An 18,865-nucleotide genomic window follows, 5' to 3' on the forward strand; every position below is an offset into this window, starting at 1 on the left:
ACACGTCTTCTGTGAGGGGATCTCTCGGGGAGCCGCATGACGATTGTGCGGCCTTTGTCGGTATTATGGATGAGCGACATTTGACGTGGCGATTAACTCGTTCAAACCATACAAGTCCCCGGGACCAGACGGCATCATACCAGCGCAGCTGCAACAGGCTGTTAAGGTGTCATCCAGCTGATTGGCACCGATCTATGCGAACTGCATCAGATTAGGTTACATCCCGGAGGCCTGGAGATGAGTCGAGGTTACGTTTATTCCGAAGGCTGGCAGGAGCTCCCATGTCACGGCCAATCAGGCCCTCCTTTCTGCTAAAGACTCTGGAGAGACTGATGGACTAGTATATAAAGAGGCGCATTCCGAGAGACTACCTGTCAGGAGCACAACATGGTTATCGTAAAGGCAGGTCAGTAGATACCGCCTTGCATACTATCGTGTCATGGCTCGAAGAAGCCATTGAAGCCAAGGACTTCGCTGTTGGGACCTTCCTTGATATTGAGGGAGCTTTCAACAATGTCCTGCCTGAGGCAGTGGTAACTGCTCTTGACGGTCTTGGGGTTGAATCGAACCTCAAGCACCTCATTCTCAGTGTTCTGTGCGACAGAGTGATCGAAACAGAATAGGGCAGCGCGCGTGCGAGGCGAAGAGTGAGTAGGGGAACACCACAAGTTGGGGTTCTCTCTCCTCTTCTATGGATCCTAGTCGTTTACGAATTGCTCAAAAAACTAGAGGATCGCGGCTGTCGGGTGATTGCCTACGCAGACGATGTAGCACTTATGGTCAAAGGAAAGTTCCTTAGCACCGTGTACGAGTTGACGCAGGGATATCTCAGCGTTGTAACAAAGTGGGCGGTCGGTAGTGGACTCGCCATTAATCCAAACAAAACAGAAATGGCTTTATTCAGCCGAAAATATAAAATCCCAGTCGCACCGCTGCCGCAGATGGGAGGTATTCGCCTGCAACCGGCGGATATAGTGAAATATTTAGGGCTCATCCCGGATAAGAAGCTTTCATGGAAGCCGAATATCGAGGAGAGCAAAAAAGGCATCTATTGGCTTATACTTCTGTAGAGGAGCTATTGGCAAAGGATGGGGCCTCTCACCAAAAGTGGTCCTCTGGCTCTATGACACCATAGTAAAGCCCATCTTGTTCTATGGTGTCTTCATGTGGTGGAGGGCTTTAGCGAAGACCACACTGGCCAAGAAACTCGAAAGCGTTCAACGGGCTGCGCTAATTAGCATATGTGGTGCATTAAGATCCACCCCAACCATGGCTATTAATGCAATTTTGAACATAACGTCGGTGGACATTGCCGGTAGGTGTATAGCCGCGAAGGTGGCTATTAGACTCAGAGAATCTGGATTTTTAAAGGTTCGCGTATCTGGGCATTCGAATATCCTCACAAACTTTGACTGCATACCGGATCATCTGGATCATGGAGTCGCCATACCGAACTCTGGCGGCTCCTTCTCTGCCCATATACCGACGAGGGAGGTATGGGTGGGAAGAAACCGTTGGAGGAGAGGGGCAGCGAGCTTCTTCACGGATGGGTCAAGGCTTTGGGGGAAGGTTGGTGGAGGGGTGTACTGTCAGGAACTCTCTATCAACTCCTGTTTCAGACTTCCCGATTACACCTTCAGAGAAGTGACCCTTCACTCAGATAGTAGAGCGGCAATACTAGCCTTGAACTCATTCACAGTAAGTTCAGCGTTGGTCGAAGAATGTCTAACGTCGCTATCTCTAGCAGCTAGAGTTTTTAGGATTAGACTGGTATGGGTGCCGGGCCACAGCGGAATCGCAGGTAATTGCAAAGCTGATGAGTTAGCAAGGAAAGGCACCCTAGAATCAGTATCGGTAGAATGGGAACGGATTGGTGCTCCTGTATCTTCTTGTGGTCTACTACTAGATAGCTGGGCCACGCGGATGCTAATCAAACGCTGGGCCAGCATCGGTACTTGTGCGGTTGCAAAAGCCTTCTGGCCCAGGATAGATCGTAGGAGATCTAATGATCTTTTAGCCCTCAGTAAGGCTAACCTCTCACTATTAGTGGGACTCTTAACAGGCCACTGTCCTATTGGCTTACATGCGGTAAGAATAGGTATCTTACCAGATGCTGACTGTAAAAGCTGTTTGGAAGAGGATGCGGTAGAAACAAGCCAGCACTTCCTGCTTGACCCGCGTTTGGGAGGTCAAGACTTAGACACTTGGGGGCGCATACCGTTGGACATCCCACCAAACTGGCGGGTGTTGAAGTTAAGCGTCTGTGTAACTATGTATTGGCTACAAAGCGCTTCCCCAATCTGTAAGTCCAAACACGGGAGTTCTCTTTTTCAATGGCATCACAAAGGACTACATTAGTAGTCTACGTGTGATCTTTGATCAGCCATCTAACCTAACCTAACCTAACCTAACCTAACCTGGGCGTCGACCGTTCATAAGATTCAAGGTTGTACCAATATATATATATATATATATAAATATATATATATTTTATATTTATATATTTTAAATATAAATAAATAAATATTTATAAATATACGTCCTCTGGTAAAACCTTGATCATGCAGTAATTTATCTGGGCTCTCGACTGTTTGCTGCTGGACAAGCTTATGTAGCACTTAGTCATTGTACATCTTTGGACAGTATTAGAGTTGAAGAACTAGACTGTTCAAAGTTGACAGGTAAAACCCCATGTAACAGTGAAGCTTTAGAAGAAATGATTCGATTAAGAAGTAATAATTCGTAAAGTCGTCAATAGAACTTTGTCGCAAATAATATAACAGTTAGTCAATGAAAGGTTACGAGTAGATATTAAATGCTGCCTAATTATTGATTTACTTAACCAATACTACATATCATAGTCCATATTTTAACAAATTAGGAGTTTCTCACATCAAACTAAAAAATTAAAAATATGTATAGGTTAAAAAAACTAAAAAACACGCTTTTAAAACATATCAAACTAAAAAGTGAAAAATAATTCTTTGTATAAACTAACAATAATAATGATGGAAAAATTCCTGCATTATTGTGAGAAAAGCGTGGGGTGCTTGGTGACATATTTTTCATATATCGAGCATTCCACGCTGGTCGGCTATTACACGAAGCAACTTTTGTTGCTAATTCTCGGGCGATTCTCTTTTGATGTCGCACATTACCTTCGCACGAGCAACTTGTGTCCGTCCGTCCGTCTGTCCGTCTGTCCATCCGTCCGTCTGTCCATCCGTCCGTCTGTCCATCCGTCCGTCTGTGCAAGCTGTAACTTGAGTAAAAATTGAGATATCATGATGAAACTTGGTACACGTATTTCTTGGCTCCATAAGAAGGTTAAGTTCGAAGATGGGGAAAATCGGCCCACTGCCACCCCCACAAAATGGCGGAAACCGAAAACCTATAAAGTGTCATAACTAAGCCATAAATAAAGATATTAAAGTGAAATTTGGCACAAAGGATCGCATTACGGAGGGGCATATTTGGACGTAATTTTTTTGGAAAAGGGGGCGTGGCCCCGCCTCCTAGTAAGTTTTTTGTACATATCTCGGAAACTACTATAGCTATGTCAACCAAATTTTATAGAGTCGTTTCCTTTAGGCATTTCCATATACAGTTCAAAAATGGAAGAAATCGGATAATAACCTCGCCCACCTCCCATACAAAGGTTATGTTGAAAATCACTAAAAGTGCGTTAACCGACTAACAAAAAACGTCAGAAACACTAAATTTTACGGAAGAAATGGTAGAAGGAAGCTGCACCCAATATTTTTTTAAAAATTGAAAATGGGCGTGGCGTCGCCCACTTATGGACCAAAAACCATATCTCGGGAACTACTCTACCGATTTCAATGAAATTCGGTATGTAATATTTTCTTAACACCGTGATGACATGTACAAAATATGGGTGAAATCGGTTCACCACCACGCCTTCTTCCAATATAACGCTATTTTGAATTCCATCTGATACCTTCTCTCTATAATATATACAATAGGAACCAATGATGATAGCGGAATAAAACTTTACACAAATACGGTATTCGAAAAATATGTAAATGACTGATAATGAAATCTCGATTATCACTTTATCGTGCAAGAGTATAAAATGTTCGGTGACACCCGAACTTAGCCCTTCCTTACCTGTTTGCAAAACGTTTTAGTATGCCCAAATTCCTGACAGCGATAGCATTGAACAATGTCATTTGTTTGACGAGAAGCTTCTACCTTAATAATAGCATTATTTAAGTGCTTAAGCTGGGCGCTGGGCTCCAAATCAACAAAGAACATTGATAGTGGTTACTTAATGATTCTACTTTGACATTAGAAATATTTCGTACTTTATGACCTAATGCAGAAATTTTATTAATTATTTCCTCCAAAGCAGTGGAAAAGTGAATACCTTTTATCACTACTCACCTTAACACTATCTAAATGTTTTACAACTTTTCTATATGAATCAATATTATTTATCATAACTCTAATTTGTCCACCACTTAGCGATTTATATCTAAAATCTTTTTTGGCAATTATACTTGAAATAGAGTTTATCATTTCGCTTATTTTATGAACCCCAGGTATGATTAACGGCGGTGGCTTTGGAGCATTCAACACTTCTCTTTCGTTCACTGATACGTTCTCACCATCGTTTAACACAGAATCGTCATCATCACTTAGGATGTCAAATCTATTTGGTTGTATAAGAATTTCTTTTTTATGGAATTTAGGAGACTCATTGTTTGCATGTTTTCCACTTTTGCTTGAAATTTTCTGCCAGTTTTCTCCCGATGCATTCATTTTACAATGATTCACTGAACTCAGCTTTCTGTTTCTTCCGATCGAACTTCGAGGCACCCCACGAGTTTCCGTATTACACTATGGAACATTTTTGGGATTATTGTCTGGGGGGTGAGAAATTCCAAGTCAGGGTGATGGTACTAGGTCAGTATAGTAAAACCCTCAAAGGGTTTGGCGTTCGTATGTGTCAGTTTTTTTTATGACCTTTTAAATTTTTTCCTTATCTTGATGTTTTTTCGCTTAGTTGCAACATTTTGGCTAAAACGTAGTTTTTTTTTATTAAAAATCTATATCAGAAACTAGCCATTTTTGGGCAGTATTGCCTACTAAAATTTAGTAAATAAAAAAAGCCCGCTAATGTATATTAGCGCTGTCGTCTGTCAGGGCTATTAACCCTGATTAACTGCGCACTTAATCAGATCCAAATTTATAGGTGACAGACACAGCGATGTGAGTTAGCGAACAGCTGATTGGCATATTAATAACATTTTCAATTTGATAAAACAAAAATGGTTGGAAGACAAGCATTGCAATTGCTAGCCGCACAGATGGTGCAAAACCACAATTTGTTAAACAAAAGTATAAATACATTACTATTAAAACTGCTTCAAAATATTAAATTGATGAATGAATTGACAAAAGCGATACTGGAAACTAGTACCAAAGCAGCGTCTTCAGGAATAAGGGAAAGAATCGCCTGGAAATTTGTAAGTTTAATATATTGTATATATTGAATATTATTATATGTTATTAATAAAAGGACCGCAAAGGCACTTTTTGGGAATACGATGTCAAAAACATGGATGACATCCGATTTAATTAAAACTTTCGTGTAAATAAAGGAGCTTTTCACAAAGTATATGAAAAGGTTAAGGAAATCGGAAAGTCCAACAACAACATGCGACTTTGCATTCCACTTCAGAAAAGAGTGGCTATTGCGTTAGGTTCTTCAGAGGAATACAGAACTGTAGCAAGTTATTCGTTTCCTAACATTTCAAGTGGAAACCATTAAATCAATCACGTGTATTGTGCAAATTTTTATTCAATTTCAACAGCAGGCATTTGTCTTTAAAGTGGTAAATTGAACTGTGTAAATTATGTGGACCGTGCATTTGAGGTTAAATTCACCACTTTGTCCATAGTCCAAAATGCCAAAATACAAGCCAGCAACAGGTGTATTCACAGAACTTAAGCGAAGAAAGACAAAATATAATAAGAGAAAATGCCCGATTGAGCCAACGCGTGAGAACACGAAGATCATTGGCATCATACAATTGCTTGACATTCCAATATGATCCCACTGCGAACTGCAGTGATGATGAAAATTTAGACATTGGACCAATGACGAGTGTAAAATGTAATTTTTAAAATAAAGATTTCTTCGGTAAAAAAAAAAACTGTTAAAAGTGTAGAATGTGGATTTATTTAAAAGTTTATAGTTTAATTTAATTAATTTGACGTGGAAAATGTGAGTAAAGTGTGTTTAATGTGGTAAAATAGCTTGTTGAAATGTTCGAGTTTTGGGAATTTTTGAACTTTAAGGTCGAATATCTCGTAAACTAAGAGTTTGCGGTACCTATAACCTATATATTTTTTAATCGCGGCGCCAAAGAAATCGGAATTGTGCCCTGCTTTCGCATGACTTCCTTTGGAGCTAATATCATTCGAGAAGGTGGCTTCATGCCGACTTGCAAGGTAAAAGATACAACACACATAACCAATCACTCACACCAACACAATGAATTGCAACACATAACAACTACACATACATACACCACACACTACACCATCACACGATCAGAAGTTACACCGTATTCTTCAGCAAATGATTGTTTGCAATTACAGATACAAGGACAAATATATCATTTGCATGGTTCAATGGTGCCAACACCAGATGAACCGCATCAATTTCTGCAAATATATTTCATTTCGTCAATGGTGGATCAGCTGAATGTGCCGTGCAATATACAGGGAACACAACAATTAAAGAGACGAATTATTGAACAGTTGCAAGCATTTTTTCACGCTAATAATGCTGTGGTTAATATGTTCAAAACAGCATTGAAACGAATGCCATCGGATACGCACACAGTTTTTCATAAGAGCGGATTGTACCCCAACAGGTGAACATGTGCGAAGATTCAATGCACCCACCGTTAATGATGTTGCTGCAATTATTGTTGGCGATCCAACTAAATCACGAGACATTGTCGTTCAGCGAAGAAGCAATATCAAGCATTGCCAGTAATTCCCCGTGACATACAAATCCGTTGATTCTATAACAAATTCCGATGATGTAGTAAATTATCCAACGGAGTTTTTGAACTCTCTGGAGTTACCAGGATTTCCACCATATAACTTACAACTCAAAGTTGGTACAGTTATTATGATATTGCGTAATTTGAATCCATCGCGACTTTGCAGCGGTATTCGACTTTCGGTAAAAAGACTTATGCCGAATTTGATTGCAGGTGAAAATGTATGTATTCCTCGAATACCAATGATACCTACTGATCTTCCGTTTGACTTCAAACGATTGCAATTTCCAGTTCGCCTTGCGTTCGCAATGACAATTAACAAGTCGCAAGGCCGCTTAATCATTGTTTTTCACATGGGCAGTTATACGTTGCGTGTTCACGAGTTGGGAAACCATCCGCTTTGTTTGTGTTAACGCCAGACCAAATAACTAAAAATGTGGTTTACCAAAGAGCACTTCAATGAAACGGATAATTTGCGGACACATATAACGCTTCGATTCGGTATTTACTTTGGATTCACTTTCATTTACTTAGAGAAGTTCAACTAAATAACACTTCATTTTTGTAATCGAAATGAATTCATTACTGTTATGAAACGAAATATCATTTTTCCTTTTCAAATATAAAACAAAAAAAAAAATTTCTTCATCTCTTAATCACCAAACGAAATGTTACATAAAACGAAGCCGTCTGGTGGCGAAACAGAGTTCGCCGGGTTTGCTAGTATTTATATAAATCCTTTTACTATTTTATTGATCAAAATTTACATTTATACATGTTGGGTCAACTGGAAGAAATAACGATTCTTACATTTTTAATGTAGTTCCTTAAAGAAATTTCATGAAACCGCTGACATTTTTGCTCAGAGCATCAAAATGATTGGAGATGTTAACGTCCCCGTATTACTTATTGGCAATCCAGCCTTTCGATTGTCGCGTTACATGATGAAGCCTTTTCCCTACTCACCAAATTAACAGTGTTAAAAAAAACATTTTACTATAGTTTATCCAAATGTCGCAGATTTATAGAGAATGCTTTCGGTCAACTAAAAGCCCGATTTAGAAAAATTGGCAGTTTACCGGTAGCTCCAAAAAACGTTAACGTTATTATACATGCATGCTGTATTTTGCACAATTTTCTAAAAATTGAAAATGATGAAATTCCTTCTTCGTGGACCCAAGATGTTGCAGAAATAATTACAGAAATTCAACCACATCACACTACAAGAGCTGGGGAAAATGATGTAACAGCATCGGCTATTAGAAATGCAATAGCTCTGAGCTAGCTAGCTAGCTAGATGTATAGAGTAGCAGAAAACAAATATGAGTACACATAATTACAAACATCCATTTTTTAAAGAGATCATTTTTTTATTTAAATTCATTTTTTCAAACATTATACAATGTTTTAAGACTAGAAAATAACAAAACATTTCATTAAATAATGGTTTAGGACTAGAAAAAACCCTAAAATTATTTAATTTCATTTTTTATTTTTTGGATAACAAAACATTTCAAACTAGAAAAAAACAATGAAATTATTTTAAACTTAGAGTTTCTCTGCAATTTTCTCCATAAGGGTTATAACGCTTTCGGGCAAATTTTGGGCTGTCGAACAGTCTGAATTATTTCCTCTGAAACGTGCATTGTTTCATCTGCAACCGTTTCCAATATGTCAGTTTGTTTATTTAAAACCTTTAACAACTCGGCGCTAAAATTACATTTTCTTGTTGCAGATGAAGGTGATGGTAATGGCATCGGACATGATTGTGATGGCAGCGGACATGATGGCGATGGCAGCGGACTTGATGGCGATGGCAACGGAGGTGATGGGTCGGACGGCGGCAACAATTGGGTTAATGTTGAATTCTAAAAAAAATGAACTTTATAAATCAGGCATGGGCAAAGTCTTAGCAGGTGCTAAAAGAGCGTAAGCTATCGTATACGTACACACACCGATTGTCACTAACACGCACAAGCGAAGAGCGTAAAACGAGCACTTACGATGGAACAAAGCGATGTTAAAATCAGTCTGCAATCAGAAGTTGAACTGAGCAGGTTGATGCGCACGAGTTTGGAAAAATATTGATGAAAATAAATATCCTATTTTAAAAAACGAAATTTATAAGTTGTACTCAATGTTTGGAACCACATATAAGAGGTGATTTTTTAAGAGCTTGATAACTTTTTTTTAAAAAAAAACGCATAAAATTTGCAAAATCTCATCGGTTCTTTATTTGAAACGTTAGATTGGTTCATGACATTTACTTTTTGAAGATAATTTCATTTAAATGTTGACCGCGGCTGCGTCTTAGGTGGTCCATTCGGAAAGTCCAATTTTGGGCAACTTTTTCGAGCATTTCGGCCGGAATAGCCCGAATTTCTTCGGAAATGTTGTCTTCCAAAGCTGGAATAGTTGCTGGCTTATTTCTGTAGACTTTAGACTTGACGTAGCCCCACAAAAAATAGTCTAAAGGCGTTAAATCGCATGATCTTGGTGGCCAACTTACGGGTCCATTTCTTGAGATGAATTGTTCTCCGAAGTTTTCCCTCAAAATGGCCATAGAATCGCGAGCTGTGTGGCATGTAGCGCCATCTTGTTGAAACCACATGAGTCAACATTTAAATGAAATTATCTTCAAAAAGTAAATGTCATGAACCAATCTAACGTTTCAAATAAAGAACCGATGAGATTTTGCAAATTTTATGCGTTTTTTTTTTTTAAAAAGTTATCAAGCTCTTAAAAAATCACCCGATATTTGCGAATCTGCGTTTTCTGCTATGGTATACATAAAGAATTCCTATAGAACAAGGCTTTCAGACAAACATTTAGAAGACCTGCTTAGAATAAAGGTAGCAAATTTTGATATAAATTATGACGACCTTCTTAAATTTATTACAGAATGAACTTTTTTTTTTTGACACTCGGATAATTGTTTGAAATTAACTGACCTCTTGAAATGTGTATTCATAATATTTCATATTATAATAGCTTTCATTTTCTAATAGCTTTAACTTTATTGAAGTTTCGTTATATATTTAAAATATTCGATGAATTCAAATATAGATTTATATTTTCTTTTCATATACAAATTTAATTTATTTTTAAGTTTTTAAATGAATTAGATTACTAATTTATAATTAACTAATAACTTAAATTTTATTCTTGCTTGAAAAGAAAAATAATTATATTTTATATTCAATGGTTTATGCACATATTCTTAAAAATGTGCATATGTATATACATACGTATTCGTAGCATTGCGGCTTCGTGCGACATAGACCTGCTCGTTCGACATCTGCAAGCAGACTGATTATTTTTGGTTGCTGGTACGCTTGGTCCCACAGTAAGCGCACTAACACAATCTCATTTTGTGATGCTTGTTTGATTGTGATGGTGCCCATCCCTGTTATAAATGCATGTATTTATATAAATAATATAAATTAGTTTTTTACCTCGGAATATATCTCTATGTACAAAGCCGTATTAACGGCAGTACGCCCTACTATGCGATGCACAGCATTATAATGCCTCCAAGGCGAGGGACTACCACCAGAAGGGCCAATTTTGGTTTTCTCCTCTCTGAAAGTAGAGTTATTAATGTGTTAAAAGAAGAAATGTAATTATTGAAAGAACTCACCTGTATTTCTTTGTCATGTGTTTCACGTTGCAGTGAATTTCCTCGGCGGTGTATTTGTACAGCAAGATACCTTGACTTTAGCACTCTTGTTTACCACTTATAAAATATGTTTTGTATACCAAAGTAAAATCCTTAGTTAGGACAAGTAATTATCAATTATATTTCCTTTAATTCATTTAATTATCTCATATATTTATTTAATAGTAATTATAAAAGAAAAAAAGTACTAATTATAGCGAAACAAAAGTATTGGCACACCCTATAAAATCAGGCAACTTAGTTTGATTTTTATTATTTATGGCTACTCTTTTTTAAAGTACCGTTAATTATACATAAGCAAATGTGTTGTTGTAAAGAATCAAACTTCAAAACTCAGTGTGCGTTTATTTTATAGTTAAATTTGCTTCAATTTTATTAAAATGGGCAGCAAAAAATGTGAAACCAACGAATCTCAACGGAAAATAATATTATATTTGCATAATCAGGGCGTACGCGTACGATTTAGCTGAGGTTGGTGAAATGGTGGACAGAAGCCGATATACCATACGGAGTATTATTCAACGTTTTAGAGGTACAGCATCTTTACAAAGCGAAAAACGAAAAGGCAGGCCCAAGTCTTTAAGTGATCTTTTCGCTTTGCACGCCGGAGGTCGTGGGAACATGCCTCCCACTTTTCCAGCAGCTCCAACTCATTCTTTAAAGTCCACCCTGAACGCTTTTTTTCTGCCAGCCATCTGAAATTAAAACAAAGATAATAATTATCGTTTGAAGGCAATGCAAAATACTAAAATTACTTATTTTTTATCTTTAATCGTCGCTTTTCAAAATAACTTTGTTTACATTTAAACGTAAAACGGCTGTCATTTTTCTTATTTTTCATTCACAATAGAATACAGCTGTCAATTATTAACAATGTTGCCAACGAAAATCCCACAAACTTCCTAAAATTTTGAGAGTTATGTTTGGATTCAGCAACGGAGTTAGCAGTGGTAACTCCTGAATTAATACCGAGACGCTGCCGTCTCTCAAGGCTATTAACGCACGAAATTTTTGTGCATTACTGACTTGCATTAACATGGGTCAAATGCGCAAGTAAATGTAAATTAAGCCCGCTAATGCATATTAGCGCTGTCGTCTGTCAGGGCTATTAGCTATCTCCGCTATTATACTATTTTTATCCCCATCACTTTCACTAGAGCTCAAATAAAAAACAAACTCGAATCCATCTTGATATTTAATTAGCTTATGTTAGTTTATTGAAAATTTCGCAACAGTTTTGACAGTTCCACATCTATTGTGACCTAAAAATACGATCCAAAGCAATGTGGAATTTAAAAACTATTGTGAATTGAAAATACATTACGATCCGTTTGCTATCGTATGTCATAATGCCAATCACCGCATACGATTGACGTATCACGTAATTTACTTTCGTAAGTTTGCCGATCCGTGCACGGATTGAACGATTCGACCCCTGATCAGTCAAACTACTGAAGTGACAGCTTATTGCTTTCAATATATGGCATACTAATTAGTATTCCATATATTGTATTCAATAAGTAATATGGAGTCACTGGCAATAGGCACAGCAATACAGTTAGCATACAGTAAATTTTTGCCTGTCGAAATGCCCCGTTATAGAACATTTTATATTTGCTATCGACATATTTATTTTCATTCATGTATAAAAACATCTCTGAATAATGAAATGTAATAGATATATATATATTCACTTACAGAATAACAAAATCGTCTCAAGTCACAAAAATTTTCTCTAACTTAAAATCTCAAATTTAGAGACTTTTGACTGTATTATAGTACAGAAACGTATGTATATTAAGGTCTTTGTCATTCATGTCCCTCCAACGTCTTCGAGCAGTCAATATACCACTTGATCGTACTATTCCTCAGCAGCAGCTCAAGAGTGGAATCGTTCCACTCATCCTTGCTGCCAAGGGTAACCTTGAACTTCTTCGTGAAGTTAACTTTTTTGGGAATGCTGTACCTCGGGAGAAGGCCAAGGGTATAGTGCCACTTATCACTTTCTTCCCTGGGACGAAATTACCATACCCCTCTGTCGTTATTTGCAGAAGTGTGTGCTTGGCTACTTGCCCGATCGCAAAATGAAGCGGTGTGAGTTTAGCATGACTTTAAGTGCTGCCGTCCTACAAGTGCGTATTGCACCCGACATGCAGACACAAGCTGGTCGCTGCATCTTCGATGGTTGGAGCCCTACCGAAGTCTGCGAAGCTTTTAAGGCCCAGGCCACCGCCCCGTACGTGGTTACCGGTCGCATAATCATGGTGTACAACGACCTAACAATCCTTGGCTTACAGAGCCAAGATTTTCCCGCCCGCCTATTGCACACCTTAGTGCTTTTGTCGCCTTGACCAAGGTCAACATGTTGCTTCCACCACAAAGTAGAATCCAGCGTGAGACCAAGATATTTGACTACGTTGATTATTTTAAGGTTTCTGAGACTGGGTAGGGACACACGTCTCGTGAACGAGACGATGGTCGACTTAGAGGGGTTGATGTTCAACACAACCCCAGTACACCACCCTTTTCCAGGTTTAAACCTCTTTGTAGTACGTATATAAGTATATATATATATAATTACAATGACGTCCGCCTACCCTTGGCAGCGGATCCCATTCTCAGTTAGTAATGCTAGAAGATCGTCCACGACAAAACTCCATAGCAGAAGAGATAGCACGCCCACCTGTGGGCAGCCCCTTGTTGTGCCAAGACGAATTCTTATATCTCTTACTGTGGTTTCAGCAATTCTGGTGCGAAATACGGCCTTTATCTATCTGCGCACCGGTGCTGCCATATACCTTTTCTCCAGTGCCCTGGCTACACTCCTGTGAGACGTTTTGTCAAAAGCACCTTCGATGTCTAGGAAGGCGCAAAGCATCACTTCCCTTCTTTCCAGCGAACTCTCTATCTCCGAGGTTAACTGGTACAGAGCAGTATTGGTCGATATGCTTGCTCTGTATACATGCTGAGCAGCATGCAGGGGTGCAATTTTCACGCCTTCGATCTTATTTTATGATCTATGATCTTTTCCATACTTTTTTAGTAAGAAAGAAGTTAGACTGAAAGATTTAGCCTTCAGTCCTTCCTACTTTGGGTATGAAGATCACCTTCGCGGTCCTCCATAATTCAGGGATGTACGCCAATGCAAGGCTATCCCTCAGCAGCCGAACAAGATATGGCAGTAGATCCTGCTCTTCCTGTTGTAAAAGCGCTGGAAAGAGACTTGAAGCTCTCGAACGAAGTCATTGCCCACTTGATCGAATCCATAGTAAATAGAGTGGTAGAGCATCAATTAACAAGTGAAAATTTATTAGGGGTATTCTCTTGCACTTGCAAAAACGTTGCACGGTGCACGAATTGCAGAATGACACGTAAAAATATAATTGCAACCCTGTTTTAGCTATCATTTTACAATAAGACATACATACATATTACGCCGTTAAAATGTTGAGGAAGGTAAGTTCTAAATAGATTTTAAAATTTCTTTTTAAATTCTAAAGAATTTTTACAGTTTTATACAAACATGAATACCGAAGTTGCGCCCCCAGCGAAGAGGAAAAGGCAACAGCCAAACAAGAAGTGGAAGGAGAGTGAGGTGCACTCTATAATAGAGTTTTTAATGGAAGAGGCGGAACTTGAGGTAAGTTTATACGTTTTTAATTTTAATTTTTTATTTAATTCGGGTTTCTATTATTTCAGGCAGTTGTTTTATAAACGATTTTTACATAAATCGCAGTTGGATGTCTCATGAGGTCTGGTGCGGTGGAAGGTCCGACATTTTAAGGCGCATTGGCGTAAAGCCAATGACTAGCTCGCGTCAACGGGTGCAGGACTACAAAATGAAGCTGACGGCAGAACCATCAAAGGTTAGTATAATACAGATATTTTAAATTTATTGTAAATAAAACATTTTTTTTACTAATTTTAGCAAAAATTGCTAAAATGTGTCCATACTACGACCAGCCGGCCGGCCATGTAATCGTTACTGGTTGAAAGCAACCTTCCTCCGCCTCAGGTATGCCCAGTTAGTCCTGCACCAGAATTCGAAATAGAATTCTTAGAAGAAGAATGTGTACCTAGTGCGCCATCAAATGCGCACCTTCGATCGCACCAATCTCCACACCGGTATCAACATACCAACGGTCAATTCGGCCTCCGAAATCATCTGTTGGACAATTGGCGGCTATCCAAGCAGAAAGAATTGCTATGGAAGCGAAAAAACTGGAGTTTGATAAATATAAATTCGAGGAGGAAAAGAAAATTCAAGAAAGAAAGTTGGATATTGAGTCAAAAAAATTATAAATAGAGTTGAAAAAAATAGAAACTGAGGAAAAATGCAAGATGGTAAAATTACAAATGAAAGAAAGAGTGGCTATGTACGAAATTGAAAAAAAAAAATGAAAATAAAAACAATTAAATATACTAATTAACATTTGTTTTTATTTATGATTATTCATGGCAGCTAGATTATTTCTTTAGGTTTCGTAAGTAAGAACTTATATAAATAGTTATATCAAAAATAGAGTTGGTATACCTAATACCAGTATGTATAACATATATATATTACTAATTACCGTTTTACTGAACACCAAACATTATTGTGTACAAAGATATGCGCTTGGCTTCTGCCTCAGTTATTCGCCGGCCATTTTCATGTGAAGGAAATTCATCTGATTCTTCGTCGTTATCATTATCGATCAATATCATTAGAAGTAGCTCGGAAGATGTTATGCAATATACAGCAAACAATAATCCAGTTGGAACATAGAATATGATTTTGTTCATCCTGAATACGTATTCTTAATTCTTTGAGGCTGCCAAAGCGTTCTTTTAGAATCCCAAAGCAATGTTCTATCCTCACGCGATATCTGCTATGACGCAAGTTGAATGCTTTACGCTTTGAATAGTCCATTTGTTGTGAATTTGTTCGAAATGGCGTGATAAGAGTGCTCAGCAATGGATAAGCAGAATCTCCTGCTAACCATTGAGAAGAAAAAAGTGAGCCTTCTTGAGTGGAGAGAGCACTAGTACGAAACATGCGAGAATCGTGTACACTACCAAAGTGTCCCGCTACTACATGCCGAATCCTTAACTGGCAATCGCATACAACTTGTGCCTTTATGGAATAGATTCGGCTTTTTGAAAAATAAGCCGAATGGTTAACAACTGGTGCTTCTGCAAGTTTCAATTCTGTACCATCAATATACCCTATACAATGCGGCAGCTCATTGTACGTTGTTTTGACGATATCTTGTCTTTCATTGGTATCAGGCCAAGTGATATATCTAGATTTTAACTCCAAAGTTGACAAAAAGTTGTCTCCTACACCCAACATTGTAGCTTCTTTCCGAATCGCCGCACTTTCACCCGATGAATCCAAACGATATAAGGTTATAGCTAACTGTAGTTCTACTGAAAATTGCCTAGTGGATTGAGCATTGTTAAACTGTGCACTATCTTTGATCAAGGACAATAGCGACGCAAATTGATCTCTAGAGACTCGGAGCATTTGTTGGTAACGTCCTTCGTCTAAATAGTCAAGAACATTAGTCCTCCATTCCAAACACTTAGGCACATTTTGATAATTTCTGCGATGGTTCGATAAGATAATTGTAAGACTTTTATTCAATTCATCCATAGTTTTCCAATAGCTATTGTCGTCTAAAAAGTTCAAATTTTGGGTTGGGTTTAGTATCCCGCCGGTTAATTTTAAACACGAATGTATGCTTAAATTATAAAACTTTATTTTAAAACATATTTTATAAAAATCGGTTCACAAATTTTTGCACAAATTCACTTTAAAAAATGCTATTTTTTGCAAATTTCTCAATATATGCAAGTGTATTTTCACCTGTTGTGCATTGTACCAAACCAATTATGGATACATTTTCACGCACATATATTACTTATGAATTATAAAAACCACTAGTAATGTTTTTAATTACTTTTGATTGTTAATTTCTTTGTAAATCTTTAAATAAAATACACCTTTTTCTGCATTGAGTTCAATAATGCGAAAAACCAAAAGTACTGCCTAATTTCAATTGTCAAATTACCGAGAAAGCACGAACAAAAGGGAATAAATTAAACCCAGTTAGCAATAAATGTATGAAGTGAACGCGAAAAGGTGTTCAATGCTAAAATACTGTGGATGGCGTAGCCGGTGTTGGACCGGCCAGGGTTATTTTTTTAAAGCGCGGCCGAAGGCCGCAAACGCCAAAAGGTGTTCTATGCGAAAAAAATCTGATACACCCGGGTGTTGGACCGACCAAGGATATTTTTTTTGAAGCGCGGCCGAAAGCCGCCAACGCAAAAAGGAGTTCTATGCGAAAAAAATCTGATACACCCCGGTGTTGGACCGACCAGGGTTATTTTTTTTGAAGCGCGGCCGAAGGCCGCCCACGCAAAAAGGAGTTCTATGCGAAAAAAATCTGATACACCCGGGTGTTGGACCGACCAGTGTTATTTTTTTTGAAGCGCGGCCGAAGGCCGCCAACACGAAAAGGTGTTCTATGCGAAAAAAATCTGATACACCTGGACCGACCAGGGTTATTTTTTGTAGCATTAATAGATAATTTGTACCATTAATAGATGCAATTAAATATGTATATACATTGCACTGAAACATTTTCGGTTTCCTTATTTTGAATTATTGTCCATACAAAAATGTTGGCTGGGTTGCATTGGTTTCAGTTTGTATGGAAAAATGAGCAAAAACACCAAAGGGCTCCCTACAGGTCTATAGTGGCTCTAGGGGGTCGAGGGGGGGTTTATTTAAAAGTTCGAACCTTCCTCTTTCCGATAAGGGGGCGTGAGGGCGGTAGGCCCCCCTCTGTTTATCTCCATAAACGATACTAAACCGGCGCGATACTAAACATTTCCCCAAATTTTTGATTTTTTAAAGCTTAAAAAAGTGAGATAAACAATTACCATCCAGATGTAGTAATATATTAGAAGCAGCTTCTTCAATTATAAAATTAACAAGTTTTTGTTTCTCAGAGGTTTGTGGCATTTTTAAAAATAGATTCGCTAATCTTTCGCAATTTGTTTTGTTTTGTTATTTTTCAATCACAATATTCGTTAAACGAGTCTTGCACAATAGAGATTCACAAAAGTTTTGCATAATAGTAATTCACAATAAATTGACCGAGTCAGCCGTTCACATATCACTAGATTCTGCAATGGGTGCTCTCGTATATTTCGATATTGTATTTTTGCAATCTGCAATCTTGCAAGAGCAAGAGAATACCCCTAATGTATATATATGTATATAATAATGTGGCAGCACCATTAAATATTATATAAAATGAATAAAAGGACTGATATACATTCTAGCTATTTTATTTTACAAAAAATACAAATGTTTTCATTTTCGTCCAAATGGATCCGACCAAACTTTCATATTTCCAGGCTGTATTTCGTCTTGCTTTATTCCGGCACGGTTATGTCTCTGAATCTCTTTATATTTTTCGACATTCATCATTGGTTCTACAATTATCGGGTAAAGTGCTACACCAATTCCGCCTACGATGCAAGATATAAATGCTGCATATCGCCACCCACGCAAAAACACCATATTTTGATATTCACAATCAAAAAATTATTTCATAACCTTAAACGATGGATAACTTCGTATATTTACATTTTGTTCATCACTTTCTATGGACTGGTTAAGAATAAACAGAAAGTGAAGTGGTGAACACATAGGGCCCGACAGACTGCAAGCAACATCTGTCAAATATTAAAATACACACGTTCTTAAGGACACAGTTATGTAGTTGTGCAGCTGCCTCAATAACTGTGTCCCTTAGAACTTGTATCTTTTAATATTTGACAGATGTCGCTTGCAGTCTGTCGCGCTCTATGTGCTCAGCACTTAACACTACGGTTCCGACGTTCCCAAAGCAGAGGGTTGCCTGAGGGTTGGTCACTTGTTCGATGAAATTTTAATATTACACTAAAACAGACTTTGAAAATTAATATATATATATATGCATATATTATAAAATATGACATTAATTTCTAAACAGTATTTTGAAAGTACAATATTCCACATAAAAAACTTATAAAATAATCATGCCTCATGAAATTTTTCTAATATGGTATTCAGTATTTTTGATGAATTCTTTTTCATCAATATTCG

The 18,865-nt window shown here is 37.7% G+C and overlaps 2 protein-coding genes and 1 long non-coding RNA gene across 8 annotated transcripts; 1 reads left to right on the forward strand and 2 right to left on the reverse strand.

Moving 5' to 3' along the window:
- Nucleotides 1-8,486: 8,486 nt before the first annotated feature.
- LOC126765278 (uncharacterized) lies at nt 8,487-18,629 on the reverse strand. Of its 6 annotated transcripts, none has more exons than XR_007668331.1 (5): nt 17,653-17,957; nt 15,297-16,383; nt 10,684-11,417; nt 10,499-10,625; nt 9,254-10,422 (listed from the first exon to the last, which is right to left on the reverse strand). XR_007668331.1 is itself a non-coding variant. In XM_050482992.1 (4 exons), exons 2-4 carry the CDS (start codon nt 10,698-10,700, stop codon nt 8,624-8,626), a joined length of 432 nt encoding a protein of 143 aa, XP_050338949.1. In that variant the 5' UTR covers nt 10,701-11,417; nt 18,365-18,629; the 3' UTR covers nt 8,487-8,623. The 6 variants fall into 6 exon arrangements, 2 of the variants coding, with proteins under 2 accessions (XP_050338949.1, XP_050338950.1); XR_007668330.1 differs by having other exon boundaries at nt 9,254-10,449; XR_007668333.1 differs by having other exon boundaries at nt 9,254-10,449; nt 15,297-16,448.
- On the forward strand, nt 14,271-14,770 carry LOC126765472 (uncharacterized). The gene is made up of 3 exons (XR_007668441.1): nt 14,271-14,362; nt 14,422-14,588; nt 14,651-14,770. It is a non-coding gene; the product is annotated as an uncharacterized LOC126765472 (long non-coding RNA).
- LOC126765397 (small integral membrane protein 20) lies at nt 18,048-18,389 on the reverse strand. Its single transcript, XM_050483128.1, has one exon. The coding sequence runs from the start codon at nt 18,296-18,298 to the stop codon at nt 18,089-18,091; it is 210 nt and encodes a 69-aa protein (XP_050339085.1). The 5' UTR covers nt 18,299-18,389; the 3' UTR covers nt 18,048-18,088.
- Nucleotides 18,630-18,865: the final 236 nt, after the last annotated feature.

This window comes from Bactrocera neohumeralis, unplaced genomic scaffold (genome assembly GCF_024586455.1).
Source record: "Bactrocera neohumeralis isolate Rockhampton unplaced genomic scaffold, APGP_CSIRO_Bneo_wtdbg2-racon-allhic-juicebox.fasta_v2 cluster10, whole genome shotgun sequence".
NCBI lineage: Eukaryota > Metazoa > Arthropoda > Insecta > Diptera > Tephritidae > Bactrocera > Bactrocera neohumeralis.